The 18138-nt window shown below is 41.2% G+C and overlaps 1 protein-coding gene across 1 annotated transcript in view; it reads right to left on the reverse strand.

Moving 5' to 3' along the window:
* Positions 1 to 1326: 1326 nt before the first annotated feature.
* Positions 1327 to 18138, reverse strand: part of LOC144508568 (nucleolar protein 4-like) — a 276236-nt gene continuing 259424 nt past the window's right edge. Inside the window, exons 10-11 of the mRNA XM_078236640.1 lie at positions 16235 to 16354; positions 1327 to 1560 (exon numbers count right to left, since the gene is read on the reverse strand). Of these exons, the coding sequence (XP_078092766.1) occupies positions 1327 to 1560; positions 16235 to 16354 (354 nt within the window). The remainder of the gene's footprint in view (positions 1561 to 16234; positions 16355 to 18138) is intronic.

The raw sequence follows: 18138 nt of genomic DNA on the forward strand, positions 1-18138 counted from the left end.
GCACCACAACTAATATTACCTCTGAATAGAATACACAAGCAGTGCAGATTATGGGAAGGTCATGCTATGGAGTTATATAATTACAAGGAAATTACACCAGTTAGGCAATGGAGGAACTGTATTACATAAGACAGGAATACCTTCAGCCAAGCTCATCCGCCTTTACTCTATGAAGATGACAACTATGCCACAAACTCATTTCAGGCACCCATGAGTGATCTCTATAACATAAGTCAGGTAGCAGTATGACTCGAATTTATTAAATAACTGATACAATTTACAGAAGAGCTGGGGAAGTCAACACATTTCGTATCACAGCAAGGCAGCGTGAGATAGTACCACACTTTTTTACAAGGATGTAACTGATCTCATCCTAGATTTTACAAGCTCCTGTAGAATAGCCCTCAAAATTACCTAGATATGAAGGACTTGTACTCCCTCACTGCAGAGGTCATATGAGACAAAATAAAGAGGATCCTACATCTCACAGCCATATACACTTGAATTCCTCATGATGCATTGATCATTTGAAATTTGGCCTCTCCAACCTCTTTAGGAAATAAAATCACATCAAGTGGATGGCTTCTGAGAAGAAGTGCCTTGCTAATTTGATTAAACTTTCTGAAGAAATTATTAAATTGGTGGATGAGAGCGACAAAGTGGACATTGTCTACCTGGTCATTCAAAAATCTTTTAATAAGCTACTTCACAGGAGCCCATTCTACAAAATAAGAATCTTGTGAAATTAGTAGTAATCTGTTGTGGTGGATTAAGAGTTGGTTGAATGCATATAGGCAGAAAGTTGTTGTCAATGGATGTGCTTGGAGCCCAGTATCCAATGGTGTCCTACTGGGATCACTGTTGGGGTCCTTGCTCTTTACTGTCTCCATTAATGATCTGTATTATTCTCCAGACAACAATGTGCCAGAGTGATGGATTAGGTGGGCTGATGCAAACCAGGAGTGACAGACAAACACTGACAATTTTCAGCGCTCGAAATCAGAGGAAGCTGAAAAGAAAGCTTTTTCATGTTATGGAAAATGAGTGGCGATAAAAGTATTGACCTTTGTTCTAAATACTGTTCTAAAATGTGGCTATTGGAGAATATTTCGATCTTATCACAACCCAATTAAGCCTCAAAAGTAAATTGCAGATATGCACATTTAAATGGTTCATCAACACTCTGCCACTAAAGGAAGTATAACATTATTCCAACTTAAAATATAAAGTTTTATTTCTACTTAAAAATATAACACAACTGAAAGGATCTTTTGCTTTATACAGGATAACATAATTTTAAGAGCAGCAAAGGATAACTAAAAAGAGTCAATGACACATGGCCATTATGATTTTCATACCATTGCTGAGGGTGCCTGTCTGCAAAGAAGTCTGCAGTCCACCTCCTATTCCACCGTAACCACGGTAACTGTAGTTCAGTCCTCCGTTGATATACATCTGATCCTGTGAGTAGGAAGCAGCTGGCAGTGAGTAAGTGGTGTGTGCGAGCTGAGTCGTCTCCCTGGCTTGTTGAGTGTGTTTATCTAGTGCAATAGGTTCATCCTGCAGTAAAGGCACAGCACAACAAAATAAATGGGTCACATGTAGACTAGAAAAAACTATTCTGCATTTCTAGTCTGCTGGTAACATGCAGCCTTAAAAAAGCCATTTACTTCTTCATATTTCCTTCAAATCAGTACACTTGCTTTTCTACTTAATGAACACACAGCGGCTGCAGTTTGAGCGACTGCCCACTCGTTGAAAATGTTAGTGGTCACAGAGCCTTTATTATTAACCTGGAAATATAGGACTGGATTTTACAGAGGGAAGGGGGCATACCCTTTGCCCAAACAGGCCAACTTTTGAAAAGTCTGCCCAGCAGCGATAACGCACGATGGTGGCATAAACAGGCTGAGGGTCAGACTTCCAGCCATCAGTGGACAGTAAGAGCCGTCCAGAGGAGCTACCAGAACAACGTGATTAGGAGATCTAGCAGTCCCAGCAGTGCCAGAACTCAGAAGTGGGCGCTACTTGGATTGCAAGCATCTCCACAAAGAAGAGCAATGGCCACCAGAGTGAGGTAAGCTCTGGGGTTTTAAGGTGGGGAGGGATCAGGCCGAGGGGATTTTTTTGCAGGGAGGAACAAAGTGGAGGGAGAATGGGGGCCCCTGATGCACACAGGGCACCCCAATAAATGTGCCCCCCATGGCCCCTCCCTTTCTGCCTTTTCAAAAAAGCAGGTTTGAAAAATAACCTTTGTTGTCTGTGTTTTATGGCAATGGCGCTGGATTGAGGCCCTTAATTGCCACTTAAATGGGCAATTAAGGACCTCAATAGGCCTAAGGGCAGGTGGCCTCCTTGATGCTTTACCTACAAGTTGTTGTAAGATAAAATCATGTTGGCTTTAATACCCTCCATTCATTGCATTGTGTTTCACAATTGATCCTGTTGTTTGTTAGAATGGGCTATCCCACATGCTACTTCAGGCTTTGTTATTAAGGAAGTAAGCACAACCAGTACAAAATACTGTCCATGTGATGATGCACTGCAGTGACAGAAAGTGATAATTTCCCTGTGGAGGTTAGGTTAAGAGTTCTATCTGTCAAGCCCATGAATGTCCAGCCACAGTGATTTTCTATGTTGCACACAAAAAAAGTTGTTCTTTGTTCTTGTTTTTTAACTTCTTTATTTGATCCTCCAGTGCTACTAAGCACCATTCTTTAACTGAGAAAGTGAACAGCAAACTGCTTGTAAGGCTTTGCCAATAGTACTGGGAGGTGTGTTAAGTGCTGTAATTTACTGGTTTCCATATGTGCTCCTTATAGAGAGTGTAAACTCCACTCAACAAGACCCCACATGTTATGCAGCTAATGGTAAAACACAAAAGCCTAGAAATTACAGTTGCTTGCATTAGCAGATGAATGATTAACTGATCTGTATAGAATTCCTCTGTCTTCTAGTTTAAAGCAGACATTAAGCAGGGTTAAATTGCCATGTTAACATCTACATACAAAAAGGTGCAGATCATTCAGTCCGTCTAGTCTGTTCTATCATTCAACTACATAATGGATGATCTGCATCCTAATTCCATTCTTTGTTTCGCATACTATACTTTTGCTTAGCAAAAATCTGTTGATCTCCTATTTAAAATTATGAATTGTATTAGCACTACTGCTTTTCAGAGCGTATTTAAGCATCCCTCTCCTGATACTGCAAACTATCACTTCTCTCATTGCTGTTTGTAGGATTTTGCTGCACACAAATAGGTTGTCATGTTTGTCTGTATCACAGTGATCACATTTCAAAATAATGACTGAGCTTGGAGGTGCTTGGAACATCCTGAAGATGTGAAAGTCATTGCCAGGTGCAGAATAGGCTCTTCAGAATTAACAGGGTATTTGGGATCCATGTGGCTATCTACTGAGTTTCCATATTGGGTATGGAACTTTACAAAATGAGCTCTTACAAGAAAATAATTCCAGAAAATAAAATGTAAAAAATAGGATGGTACACAATAATAATAAAACCCATAAATACGTAGGGTTGGAAAACTAATTCCACCATCTGCTTGGATCAGGTCTTAGGCTTTTAATGGAACAGTAAGCTGCTCCTGGGGATAAAGATTCATATACTGTACTCTCCACTCCCAAAGCACCAATGAATCCTTCATTGGTTGGAGGTTAGCTCATAAAATTAGATAGAAGGCTTTGCTAAGTTATACATAAAATAAATTCTCTGCTGGAAACTGTTACATTGTACAGTGGTTAAGATTTTCTGTTCATTTATTATAAATCTGTTCAACATTAAACCACCTCGGCCTTAAAAATCTGACATTTTCCCCATATATAAACAATAAAAAATACTTTTCTTGGCATTAAAGCTCAATAATTTATTAAGTAAATTGAGAGCTGTGCAATAGTACTAAGTTTTCCCTTAATTTCAAAGTCATTATAGATTTTTGGGATAGAAATTTTATGCCGTGGTGTTTAATTAATTTGGTACAGTTGTAAGAACCCTTGCCTATGTATGAGAAGGTTATGGAGTCAAATTCTATTCCAGAACTACCACACCTAAATAAGGACACAGCTCTTCCCTTGTTGAAAATGCTGTCTTCTAGACAAGGCATTAAACTAAGGACATGTCTGTCTTTCTATCTATCTGGTGGATGTTAAGGATTTCATGGAATTATCTGTAAAACAGGGAGATCTCTTAGTGTTCTATCCAATATGCTCATTTTACCAACAAATTAACTGGCTATTCATCCATTTGCTTTTTATAGAAACTTAATCTCCACAGTTTGCACAATAACAGTCATTTCATTTCAAATCAATTGTTTATTAGCACTATGGGTATTTCTGAAAGACATAATAAAGAGTTCTATAGATGCAATCTCTTTCGAGGATTGAATTTTAAAAAGACTGAAAATTATGGGAAGATGCATCTGGTGGGTGTGTGACAAATGTAAACTTTCCCTCCTCATCCTTCTTGACCTGCCTGCGGCCTTTGATATGGATGATTACACCATTCTCCTCAACACTTTTCCCCAGTCGCACAGCTGCATTGGACTACTCTCACCTGGTTCCATTCTTATCTATCCAATCATAACCAGAGAATCACTTGCAATGCTTCTCTTGCTGCTCCTACACAGTTATCTCTAATACCCCATGCCAAGGATCTATCCTTGATTCCCTCTTATTCCCATCTATATGCTGCCTCTCAGTGACAGAAGGTACGGTGTTCATCTTCACATGTACACAAACGATAACCAGCTCTACCTTTTGAGCACCTCTCTTTGACTCTTTCACAAGGGTGGCAGATCAGAAACCCCAAGGTATATTATGAAGCCAGACTAGACCCCAACAATTTTTCCATTTTGGCATAAATGCGAGGAAAGGGTGCTACGCATCAGGAGTGATTCGACTAAAAATTAGGGATCTTTTATCGAAACGAGCTTCATTCATAACACAGTCTAAATATACCTCTAACAAAATGTAACAGTTTAACTCTTAATTGTTGAACAATCTTTAAACATGTAAAGAAACAAACTCTTAACTTCTAACTTATTACTATCTAGTCCCAATTAAGCAAATTTTCTGTTTTAGATTTAAGCTCCTCTTTAAAAGTAGTTAGCAGATCAAGGCATACTTGCTTTGACTTGGGTCAAAGCCCTGGAACTTTCAGAAAATTTCTGGAGAGAGTGACAGAGAGAGCGTCTTCTTTCTTCTAGCTCTAGGCAGCAACTGCCCTTTATTTTAAAATGAAAATGAAACTGTTTTTCCCCATTCAAGCCTAGCTCCTCCCATTTCAAGTATCACATAACTCTGTCCCTGTTTATCTAACTCACCTTATTACTTTAATCAAAATAAACACCCCATTATATTAAACCTTCTGCTAAATAAACACTTGCATGGCTAAAATGAATAATTATTCTGCATCTACTGCATTCCTGCCAGACAAACCAACAGCTTTTAACAAAACACTGCCTCTTAAAGCAGTCATCCCTTAAACATATAGCACAGCATCATCACACACTAAATTATCAAACTGTCTCTCTGACACTGTGGTGTAAGGGAAGGATAACATCTCTCAAAGGTGGGTTTATTGCACTCTTTGGAGTGACTCATCCTGTACTGGTCCTCGTCTTCACCCAGCTCTTGCCTGTGGGTACAAACAACTGTTGGAATGTGACAGAAGACAAAATCTGATGAACCAGTTTGGGCTGGTTGAACCAGGAGAGAGGTGGATAGCTGTCGGGTCACCAATCCCTAGTATCTTAAGGAATTGTCTACCCCAGCATGTGAAGACTGGTTCCAGTGGATTGGGTGGATCAGACCATTCTAGGTCTAATGGTCTAGAAGGCAGTTCAGCAAGATGTTGTGGAACACGTAGAACATGACAAAATACAGAAGGTCATGTACTGCATCTGGATCTATCCCAGTCATCTAGACTCATCTTGCCACTTGGCTAAGATAGGTCAGGGCAAGAGTGAGGTCTACCCTCCCTCACTATAATCTAATTCACTTGAAAGATGAGTAGATCAATACTAGATGAGCAGAAACTTTCTTCGATGAAATATTGGCACATTGAAGCCATTATTTATGGCCTCCACTCCAACCTATGTTCCCTAGCTCCATCCCTCTCCCTTGTAACAATCTTAGATTAAGCAATCTGTTTGCAACTACGGTTTCACATTTGACCCCAAGATGAGTTTCTGATCTCATCTTCATGTCATCAGTAAGACTGCCTTTTTCCTCCTTGGCAACATCACCCTACTTCGCTTATCTCAGCTCATCTGCTGCTGAAACTGGCATTCATGCTTTTGCTACGTCTACACTCACCTGTTGCATCACATTCCTTGTTGGTCTCTCATATTCTACGCTCTGTAATCTTGAGGCCATCCAAAACTCTGTTGCCTGTGTCTTATGTTGTGGTATGCTCCAGTCACCTATGACTTCTATGTTTGCTGACCTACATTGGTTCCTTGTCAAGCAACATCTTCATTTTAAAATTCCCATGCTTGTTTTCAAATCCCTCCATCCCTATCTCTTTAATTTCTTCCAGTCCCAGAACTCTCTGTGATATCTGCATTCCTATAATTCTGGCCTCTTGTTGATGTTACAGTTGATAAACTATTTCAAATGCATTTGCATGATTCACAGCATGTGTGTTTTACTATATCTTGTGTCACTGCTACAAGAGGTAAAGTTGTAAGGCTTGTAAATGTTCAGCTACAATTGTTTTATATGTTAGCATGTGGAAGTACATCCCATGTATCTGAAATATTTCAATTTCAGGTCAATTAAAAAAAAAATAAACCTGTGTGCTATGACTGAACTGCACCTTTAAGTGACACAACAGCTGCCGGTTGAGGGGAAAGTATTGGCCCATGCCTGAAGAATCATCCTGGTCCAATTCTCAGTAGAACTAAATTAATTTGGACGTGTGCATCTATGGCAGAAACACTGGGCAGAATTTTCCAGCCCTGCCCACTGTGGGAGTCATAGCAGGCGAGACGGAAAATCTGACAGACCTCCAAAGGTCCATTGACTTGGGGCAGCAATTTTTTGCAGGACTGGAAAATCCCATTGACTGTGCTTTCAAAAACAGAAGTGAAGTTGAGGATTTTAGTTAAATAGAAAACTGCAGCGCGCAGGATCCAATCTAAAGTAAAGAATAAGATTCTTGGCTCTGGAGGATAATTAGTTCATCACAGAATACGAGTTGATTCAAATAAGGGCAACATTAATGTGGCTGACTGTGTGTCAGGTTCCAGATCCTGAGATGGCTATTGGGAAATATGCAGCCTGGGTTACTGAAGGGAAACTCCCTCCCCCACACAGCCTTTGACTTTACTATTTTGATGCTCTTCATCAACTGAGGTTGAATAGAATTGAAAAGCAACTGCTAAAGAGTTAACATGAACAAAAGCTTCCTCTACTCCAGATAATATTTAGTGAATCTTCTATGAAGCCGCAAAACAGTAATAAATCAGTAGGTTTTTTTTAAAAAGTGTTTTGCCTCAGCAAAAATACATTTAAGAGCAAGAATGAATTTAGTCACACAGTCGTGTCCCTCTTAAATTCAGGTTAGTTCTATATATCTGCACATTGAATTATCCCATTGTTCAGCAGGAAAAAACAATTTGGCTTCTGGGACAAATCAAACTATCATAAAATATGCACAGTCTTGGAAATACTTGCTTTTCAAGAAACATCTAATTCTCTTTTGAAAGCATTCAAGAGGATAGATCCTCCTGCACGCCACACTTAATACAGAATTTTTTGACAGGAACAACAACATTGATTCATGTAGCGTTTTTAAATGTAGTAAAACATCCCAATATGCTTCACAGTAACATCAAGCCAAATTTGATACTCAGCCATATAAAGACATTAGGGAAGATGACCAAAAGCTGGTCAAACAAGTAGGTTGTAAGGAGTGTCCCAAAAGAGGAAAAGGGAGTTAGAGGTGAAGCAGTTTAGGAAGAAAATTCCAAACCTTTGGGTCCAGGCTACTGCCAATAATACAGCGATTAAATTCAGTGAAGTGTAAGAGTGTAGGGCAGAGGAAGGTTATACAGATAAGGAAGGAACAGGCCATGGAAGGATTTAAAAACAAGGCTTGCTTAAGGGAAACCCTATGGAGTCAGTGTGCTCAGAGTTAGGAAATGGGCAGCAGCATTTTTGAATAATCTTAAGCTATGGGAGGTCTAATCTCCTCTGATTTTCTTAAATTTGTTCTCAATTGTTATCACCTCATTGATAAATGCAAAAAATCTTATCCTATTTGATTTTTTTGCATTGGTTTGCAATTTTCAAGACATCTATCAATCTTCTGAGCTCTGATGGAAAAAAAACACAAACTTCTCAAGGTTTTCTTAACAATACTCAACTCCCCCCCCCCCCCCCCCCCACTAACAGCACTGCCATCTTGTAAATTAATAAAATAAATAAATAATCCCAGCAACTTATGCCATGTGATCAGGGAACTAGAGTGCGAGAATTAAGAGGAGTAACTCACAGTTTGCTTAACAAGATGGGTAGAGAGAAACTTTTTAAAGGTTTGGGGTGAAGGTATTTAGGCATAGTGTGCAGGGGGTGAAGTCTGAGATAGCTTGAAGGCTCAGTCAACCATGGTGGGATGAAGAGAAAGGAAATCAAGAAGAAACGCAAGGCTGAAGCAGGTAAGAGATGTTGGAGTGAGGCGAAGTAGAGATTTGAAGATGTGAACAACCATTTTAAATTAATTGCATTTGGGAACAGGAAGCTAATGCCATTTAATGAGGACAGTAACTTCAGGCAAGCAGGATTTTAGTGTAGGACAGTAAGTGAATTTATAATGAATGCAGAATAAGAGGCTGGAAAGGAGGATATTGGAAGAATCAAATCCAGATGTGATGGAAGTGTGGATAAGGGTGGCAGTGGGAGTGAAATGATTCAACCCGAGTCGGTAACCAATCGAGGCAGAATAGAATGCAGAAGAAGAAAATGGAGTTTATGCTGGGGGCCTAAAAATGATGGAGTTAGTCATCCTACCGTTCATTTGCAGAAATTGTGATTCATTTCCGACTTGATATCCAGACAATTTCACAGCACAGAAGTGGTTGTGGAGTTGAAGAAAATGGTGGAAAAGTGGAACTGGCGCCATCAGTTTACACATGAATGTTAAACAGGGCAAACTGAAGAAATTAAACCAGGGAATTTTGAGAGAAATAGGCTTAGAGCGTCAGCTAGTAATTTGGGTGAGCCCATATTTAGATATGGAGCCATAGGGAAAATCCTTGCACTTGAATGGAGCCTCATTACCATAAAACCAGTGAGCTGTGGAGAGCAATATGAATCCAAACAGTGAAGCTGGATGGAAAATACAGCCAATACAATGCCAGCAGCGACCCTCGGGTAAATAATTATGGAGACCGGGAAGGGCTCGACCATGAAATGTGCGCAACTAGTAAGAAAAGGGAACAATCAGGTCAGCAGGTAGTAATGGCCAAGGGGACTGGCCATGATGGGGTGGTGTACCAGCAAACACTCTTTAAAATGTGTGGTTGGGAGAACTCATACTGCTCCTCCCAACTTCAGTCAGCTGTGTATATTTTAAGATCTGTCCATCACAGCTTAACAAGTGGTCCCTCTAAGGGCTGCCTGTAAGTCTGCATGTTGACCTGACTTTTCTGAGTGCCGGCAACACTGGGACAAATGCTTGTTTCAGACCATAATACTGACACTGCATTTCCTGCTTGTAATGAGCGTGGGCTGAAGATGTCTGAAAAATTGGGCATTGTTAGGCAAGACAACAAGAGCTAATTAAGAACAATATAGACTAGAGACTTAGTGAGAACAAAATTGGGAGCAGGCTATATTCACCACGAAAATTAAATTATTTTTAGAAAGCAATCACAAACAACATTCAATTCAGTGACTCATTCTTCATATAAAAACATCTCAAAAAGGATATTTTTGAAAATATAAATTGGATATGTTAGTGAAATAGATAATTGTAACATTCCTGCATCTCTAGGAGTTGGTACAATAGGCCAGCGCTTGAATATTTCTGCAGCACTTCAGTATATTTAAGTGAGACGGTGCTGATTCACCCAACATAAATATTCACTGATTGCAAAGTGTAATCAACAGAAAATTAAACAATTGACTAATTGTCATGTCATTGACAAGGAGTGTGGGCCTGTGTACTCTGCATATAATTAACCCAGTCACCAAGACATGTTTTACATCTGTGATGATGTTTGTGAATTAGCAGAATGTGGCAGCTGGTCTCGCAATAACCCTGGAAATGCATTATTGTGCTATTATCTTACTGTTTTGCATCAATAGATAATGGTTTCAAGAGCTCACTGATACAAAACAAGTAATATAACTTGGCAATTAGGTCCTAAGAACATAACAACATAAGAAATAGGAGCAGGAGTAGGCCATCTAGCCCCTCGAGCCTGCCCCGCCATTCAATAAGATCATGGCTGATCTGAAGTGGATCAGTTCCACTTACCGCCTGATTCCTATAACCCCTAATTCCCTTACCAATCAGGAATCCATCCATCCGTGATTTAAACATATTCAACGAGGTAGCCTCCACCACTTCAGCGGGCAGAGAATTCCAGAGATTCACCACCCTCTGAGAGAAGAAGTTCCTCCTCAACTCTGTCCTAAACTGACCCCCCTTTATTTTGAGGCTGTGCCCTCTAGTTCTAGCTTCCTTTCTAAGTGGAAAGAATCTCTCCACCTCTACCCTTTCCAGCCCCTTCATTATCTTATAGGTCTCTATAAGTTCCCCCCTTGGCCTTCTAAATTCCAACGAGTACAAACCCAATCTGCTCAGTCTCTCCTCATAATCAACACACCTCATCTCTGGTATCAACCTGGTGAACCTTCTCTGCACTCCCTTCAAGGCCAATATATCCTTCTGCAAATAAGGGGACCAATACTGCACACAGTATTCCAGCTGCGGCCTCACCAATGCCCTGTACAGATGCAGCAAGACATCTCTGCTTTTATATTCTATCCCCTTGCGATATAGGCCAACATCCCATTTGCCTTCTTGATCACCTGTTGCACCTGCAGACTGGGTTTTTGCGTCTCATGCACAAGGACCCCCAGGTCCCTTTGCACAGTAGCATGTTGTAATTTCTTTCCATTTAGATAATAATCCAATTTGCTATTATTTCCTCCAAAGTGAATAACCTCGCATTTGTCAACGTTATACTCCATCTGCTAGATCCTCGCCCACTCACTCAGCCTGTCCAAATCTCTCTGCAGACCTTCTATGCCCTCCACATAATTCACTTTTCCATTTATCTTTGTGTCGTCTGCAAACTTTGTTACCCTACACTCAGTCCCCTCCTCCAGATCGTCTATATAAATGGTAAATAGTTGAGGCCCCAGTACCGATCCCTGCGGCAGGCCACTAGTTACCATCTGCCAACCAGAAAAGCACCCATTTATTCCGACTCTCTGCTTCCTGTCGGATAGCCAATCCCCAATCCACGCTAACACCCTACCCCCAACTCCGTGTGACCCAATCTTCTTCAGCAACCTTTTGTGAGGCACCTTATCAAACGCCTTTTGGAAATCCAAAAACACCGCATCCACCGGTTCCCCTCTGTCAACCGCACTAGTCACATCTTCATAAAAATCCAACAAGTTCGTCAACCACGACTTTCCCCTCATGAATCCATGCTGCGTCTGCTTAATCGAACCATTCTTATCCAGATGGCCTGCTATTTCTTCTTTAATGATGGATTCCAGCATTTTCCCAACTACAGACGTTAAGCTAACCGGCCTGTAGTTACCTGCCTTTTGTCTATTTCCTTTTTTAAACAGCGGCGTAACATTAGCCGTTTTCCAATCCGCCGGCACTACCCCAGAATCCAACTAATTTTGATAAATAACCACTAACGCATCCGCTATTACCTCTGACATTTCTTTCAGTACCCTGGGATGCATTCCATCCGGGCCCAGGGACTTGTCCACCTTCAGTCCCGTTAGTCTACCAAGCACTGCCTCCCTGGTAACATTAATTGTATTGAGTACCTCTCCTCCTACCAACCCTCTATCGTTAATATTCGGTAAACTATTTGTGTCTTCCACCATGAAGGCCGACACAAAAAACTTATTTAAAGTTTCAGCCATTTCCTCATTTCCCACTATTAAATCCCCCCTCTCGTCCTCCAAGGGTCCAACATTCACTCTTGTACTGGCACCAGCAAGATGATCATAGAATGAAGCCTTGAAACGAGAAACAAAGAACAATTAGCCCGCGCCGCTCCCTGGTCCAAACTAGACCACTCTTTTGTATCCCTCCATTCCCACTCCGTTCATATAGCTGTCTAGATAAGTCTTAAACGTTCCCAGTGTGTCCGCCTCCACCACCTTGCCCGGCAACACATTCCAGGCCCCCACGACCCTCTGTGTAAAATATGTCCTTCTGATATCTGTGTTAAACCTCCCCCCTTCACCTTGAACCTATGACCCCTCGTGAACGTCACCACCGACCCGGGGAAAAGCTTCCCACCGTTCACCCTATCTATGCCTTTCATAATTTTATACACCTCTATTAAGTCTCCCCTCATCCTCCGTCTTTCCAAGGAGAACAACCCCAGTTTCCCCAATCTCTCCTCATAACCAAGCCCCTCCATACCAGGCAACATCCTGGTAAACCTCCTCTGTACTCTCTCCAAAGCCTCCACGTCCTTCTGGTAGTGTGGCGACCAGAACTGGACGCAGTATTCCAAATGCGGCCGAACCAACGTTCTATACATCTGCAACATCAGACCCCAACTTTTATACTCTATGCCCCGTCCTATAAAGGCAAGCATGCCATATGCCTTCTTCACCACCTTCTCCACCTGTGACGTCACCTTCAAAGATCTGTGGACTTGCACACCCAGGTCCCTCTGCGTCTCTACACCCTTTATGGTTCTTCCATTTATCGTGTAGCTCCTCCCTACATTATTCCCACCAAAATGCATCACTTCGCATTTATCAGGATTGAACTCCATCTGCCATTTCTTTGCCCAAATTTCCAGCCTATCTATATCCTCCTGTAGCCTCTGACAATGTTCCTCACTATCTGCAAGTCCTGCAGTTGGACCCAATTTGATGAAACGCTATCAATCTCTCCCTCGCCCTCTACTCCTTTAACTACTTGAATGCCCTCATTCACTTGCACTCGCTCCCTCTCCTCTACCATTGATTTCGTAATTCCTCTTACCTCTGCACCCTCCCCCCCATAAATTAGTTTAAAGCCCTATCTACAGCCCTAGTGATACGGTCCTGGGCTTTGAAAGTCAGGTCCAGGAAAGTTGATAATTTAGGAGTTAGGTCCAGGGCCTGAGATTATATAATTTGGAGGTTAGGTTTAGGACCTGATGTAATAAGCATCTTGCCAGGACATTAAAGGGCCCCGATAAAAAGTTAATATTTCACCGACTTCAGCTCCCAGTTAAGGTGCGGGACATTGTTTGAAGGTAATCGATCTGCTTGTGTCTGGAAGGGTTTTGGGGCCTTTCTTGGGGCATTATTGGATTACATGCCAGCTCTGAGCTGGTGGGAGTTCCACTGGCTCCTTTTAAAGAATGCAATGGATGGAATTCCCAGGGTCTGTCTCAAACATACCCCTTGTTATGGGATTGAAGATATGTCCATGCCCCTGCTGTCTGAATTTCTCCTATGAGCAAAAAAGGGCAGAAATTTGATTATTATCTGGACCGCAATCTGATGTTTCCCTAACTAAATGGTTAGAATTTTGAGACCAGTGTCAATAATTGTTAAAGAGAATGTTCATTTGCCGCTTTTAAATTAAAAAATTCTTGTCACTGATCCAATGTTTGAGTTACAGGATAGGTTGTTATCTCAGATTCCACACAGCCTCAAAATAATTCTCCAATTTATCCACGTTGCGAGGAATTTCTTTTGTCTTAACTGCTGTCACTGTAATGAGTTTGTGGGGCAAGCTGCTTGGTCAGCTGTTTGAATGGAATATAACTGCTTTGGCGGAAAACTGTATCCATTGGTCCTTGCTTTGGAAGTTTACTAACTGGTTTTGACCACACACGCTTGTAAGAAAAACTCTTGAATTAGTTATTGGCACTTATTCTGTGTGAATTAGTCTTGGTTGTTTAGTCATTCATGTTCCTTGGGAATTTCAATAAGGACAACTTCTCTCAAATCAGACACAACAACTTCCGCCAGTTTAGTTGAGGGATCTCGAGATTAACTTTAGATATGCTGAGGGCTTGTTGAGTGATCATTGAGAAATTCACATTGGACAGTTTATCTGCCACATTTTTTCACATGCTCCACAGTAACGGCAAATATGCATCTCCAAATGGCTTTGTGGAGCCATGGAAAGATGCTCATAGTGACAATAAGAAAATACTGATATCTGCAGAATCACAGCGTGTAGGAGGCCATTCAGCACATTGTGCCTGTACTAGCTCTTTGAAAGAGCTATCAAATTAAGCTCAATCCCTGTTTTCCCCCCATTTCCCTAAAAAATTTATCTTTCGAAGTGTAGATCAAATTCCCTTTTGAAAATTACCATGGAATTTGCATCATTGACGTCTTTAGGCAATTTGAGCCAGATCAGAACCAGTTGTTGCATGAAGAAATTCTCCTCAATTCTCCCCTCCCTTTTTTGCCAATTATTTTAAATCTGTTTATTCTGATTACCAACCCTTCTGAAATCAGAAGTTCTCATGAAACATTGGCCTAGATTTTCATCCTCAAGGTGGATAAGGGGAGTCGGAAATATCCCTGGCTTGGCCTGCCTATCTTGGGAGAAAGAGCCCACAAAAGCAGGATTCTTCATTGCCAGGGGTCAACCTGACTCCAGGCTATTAACACTGTTCCTCTCTCCACAGATGCTGCTAAACCTGCTGGATATTTTCAGCATTTTTTAAATTTCAGATTTCCAGCATTGTAGTGTTTTGCTTTTTTATTAATGTTTCCTTCAATTTCTCTTTGCTATGCACAACCAGCTTTGTGCACGATATGATGTCTTTAAGGTTGTCACATGGCCACGTATCTTTAAGAGACCATTGGTTATGCACAGCCTATTTAGTCTATTTGTTCCCTGTGTGACATGTTGTGGTTTGCACTGTGATTGTGTATTCTTGATTGAAAATTGTGAAAGGTTTTGGGAGAATAAATAATGAAAGATTGTGAATTGATAACAAAGGAACATAAACTCAGGAACATCATTAAAAGACCAGGAGGGAAAGTTAGAAGATATCAGGTGGTGGTGGTCACGTTAGTGGTATTTAAAAAATAATATTGGCCAGAACTTCTTGGGGAGGGGGAATGATAGTCATCTCACACAAGGACTGCATGGGAATTATCTGGGGAAGTTTAAACTTCTGATGGGCAATTATCTTGCACCGATAACCATCTGATACTCCGATTTAAGTTGGAGACATCGGACAGTTCTGATTGATTTACCACTTTCCTCTGGTTCCCCCTAACTACTCACCCCACCGACTATCCTCCTGACCCCCACCAAGTACACCCCACTCCCCAACTACCCTACCAAATCCCTGACTAACTTCCCCCGACCACTTTGTCAGGATTGCTCTCAAATTGCACTGGAGCAGGATTGCTGTCAAATTGCATTCAAATAAATCATGGCTGTTCTGCATCTCAACTTCATTTATCTACCTTTGCTTCATTTCGCTTGATACCCTTATCTAACAAAAAAAGCTTGCAATTTCAAATTGTTTGAGCATTCACCGCCTTTCGTGAAAATGAGTTCCAAATATCTGTCAAAACCTACTGATTATGCTCCTGAAAGGTCCAGTTTTAATTTTAAGATTATCGAATACAAAAAGTTGCAGGAATAGACCCTGCAGTTCCTCAAGCCTGAACCACCATTCAATATGATCATGGCTGATTTACTGCTCCAACTCCATTCATGATTTTCCCACCAGAGGAACAAGCTTCTCCCTATCAAATCCTTTTAACATATTAATTATTGCAATCAGATTACATCTCAATCTCCTGTGCTCAAAAAAATGCAACCCAAGTTTATGCAACCCGTCCTCATAACTTAACCCTCTGAACCCTGATACCATTCTGGTGCAGCAGCACTACACGTCCTCCAGAGCCAGTATTTTCCTCCTGAACTGAATAGAATAGTCCAGATAGGGTCGGGCCTGGGCTCTATACAACTGAATTAAAACTTTTGTCCTATGTATTCCTCACAAGCAGCTAAGTATTAATAGTACCTGCAGCTGATATGTTTCCAGTCGCATCCGTTTTGCTGCTTTCCTGCTTTCGCTCTCACATGCAGCAGCCAGAATATTTTCTGCCATAGCTGAGGTCAAGTGAGGAGGGGTGGGCCGTGACTACAGAGAAGAAAAGGACAGACAAGTTTAACATTGCTGCATCAAATCACTCAAGGCTAAATCCCATGGAACACTAAAACAGACCTGTTCAATCACAAGATCTGCTTGTGAAACATACTCTCTGTACTCAAGATAAATGGCTCCTTTAGTCAGGCAGATAACCGAATCCTGTTCAGTCATTGAACAGCATAAAGTTAAACAGATCTCACATGCACTTTCCTCAGGAATCATATGCTTGCTTTTAATAACCAAAACAGGATGCACTTTAACTGTAGCTTCTTTTATTCACATCCAAACTGAAATATTTACTGAAACATCTCTGATTGTGCTGGAGTCCAGGATATTTATTTCAGTATGGGATGGTAAAAGGTACTGATGTGGAACCAAATTGTCAAAATATGGCATTTGTCAATTTTAAGAAGATGCTTGCTTCCAATGTTAATATTTACAAGCTTTCAAAAAAAAAGCGTTTGCAACAGGCTATTGAGCAGGTTTGGGATTGTTAGATGCTATAAAATCACCATAAAAAGTCCTTTGCTTTTCAGTGATCCCACTTATCAGGAGAAATACAGAACGAGAACTCCCAGCATCAACTGGAAAGAGTTACTGCCTGGAAATTATATAGAGTGATGCTATTGTGCAAATGTTTAACATACATGAATCAAATCCGTCTCTCTACTATTTTATCAGACACATAGAGCTAGTTTAACTAGATTAACACCACTGTAAAAAGTGGAAAGAGGGACTTCATGTGACCACATCAAACTTTTGAGTGTCTCACACAGTAATCTCCAGTCATATTAGTTTAATATTTTTCAATAAATTGCTACACTTGTCAAGAGAGAGAGAGTTTGTACAATTATTCCTCACGAGGCTGGGATCTACAAGGACCGCTGATGCAATATGTACTGATTATACTTCTTCATTAATCAAGAATCCAAAAGAAAATCTTTTCTTTTACAAGTGCCTAATAGCTTTTTTTTAATTGACAAAACCCGTGAATAGACAAGGTCCCACGTGCAGAACATCAGCAAGTTCTTTCTGAAAAAAATTGGGCAAAAGATCAAGTAAATAAGATGGGTTTTGTAAGCATCATGATTGTGGAATAAAGGAAAGACAGAGGAAGCTAAATGTGCCTCAAAATACCAGTGTGGGGATTCCCACCCACATGCTATCAGCAGCAAAGTTTCAGGTTTTTATCTTAGAGAATCGGGAGGGCAGCAGACATTAAGCAGAAGGTCCTTCCTTGTAATAAGTGAGGAAAATTGGGAATGCAGGTCTGTATAGATTGCTTTTTTACTACGTCCCACCATTCATAAACTTGAGGTCATCCAAAACTCTAATTTCCTGAACTCTAATTCACACTAAATCTTAGAGCTGGCAAGACCAGCTGCACAAAGATCAGGGCGTCATTTTTAAAGGGTGCCCCGATCAGAACCAAAATTAACCTTCCACTAGTCACCATGCAAGTATCAGGGGCTCTCATCCACCCCCCCATTATCATCCACCCCGCCCCCCCCCCACCCCCTCCAGCAACTACCATCGCTGGCATACACCCCCCACCCACCAACGATCATCGCCAGCATTCTCATCCCCCCTCGGTGCTTGGTCTGCCACCCGAACCACAAATAAATGAACAGCCCCCTCCCCATGTGGATCCCACTTGGATCCGCCCCGGCACAGGTTGACACTGCCAGGAACATGGCAGTGCTAACATCTTGCAGGGCACTGCTCAGCCTTGTCCCACTCCGTCAGGGACTATAATTACCTTTGCACTCCCAGGG

This window comes from Mustelus asterias, chromosome 20, assembly GCF_964213995.1.
Source record: "Mustelus asterias chromosome 20, sMusAst1.hap1.1, whole genome shotgun sequence".
Classification (NCBI taxonomy): domain Eukaryota; kingdom Metazoa; phylum Chordata; class Chondrichthyes; order Carcharhiniformes; family Triakidae; genus Mustelus; species Mustelus asterias.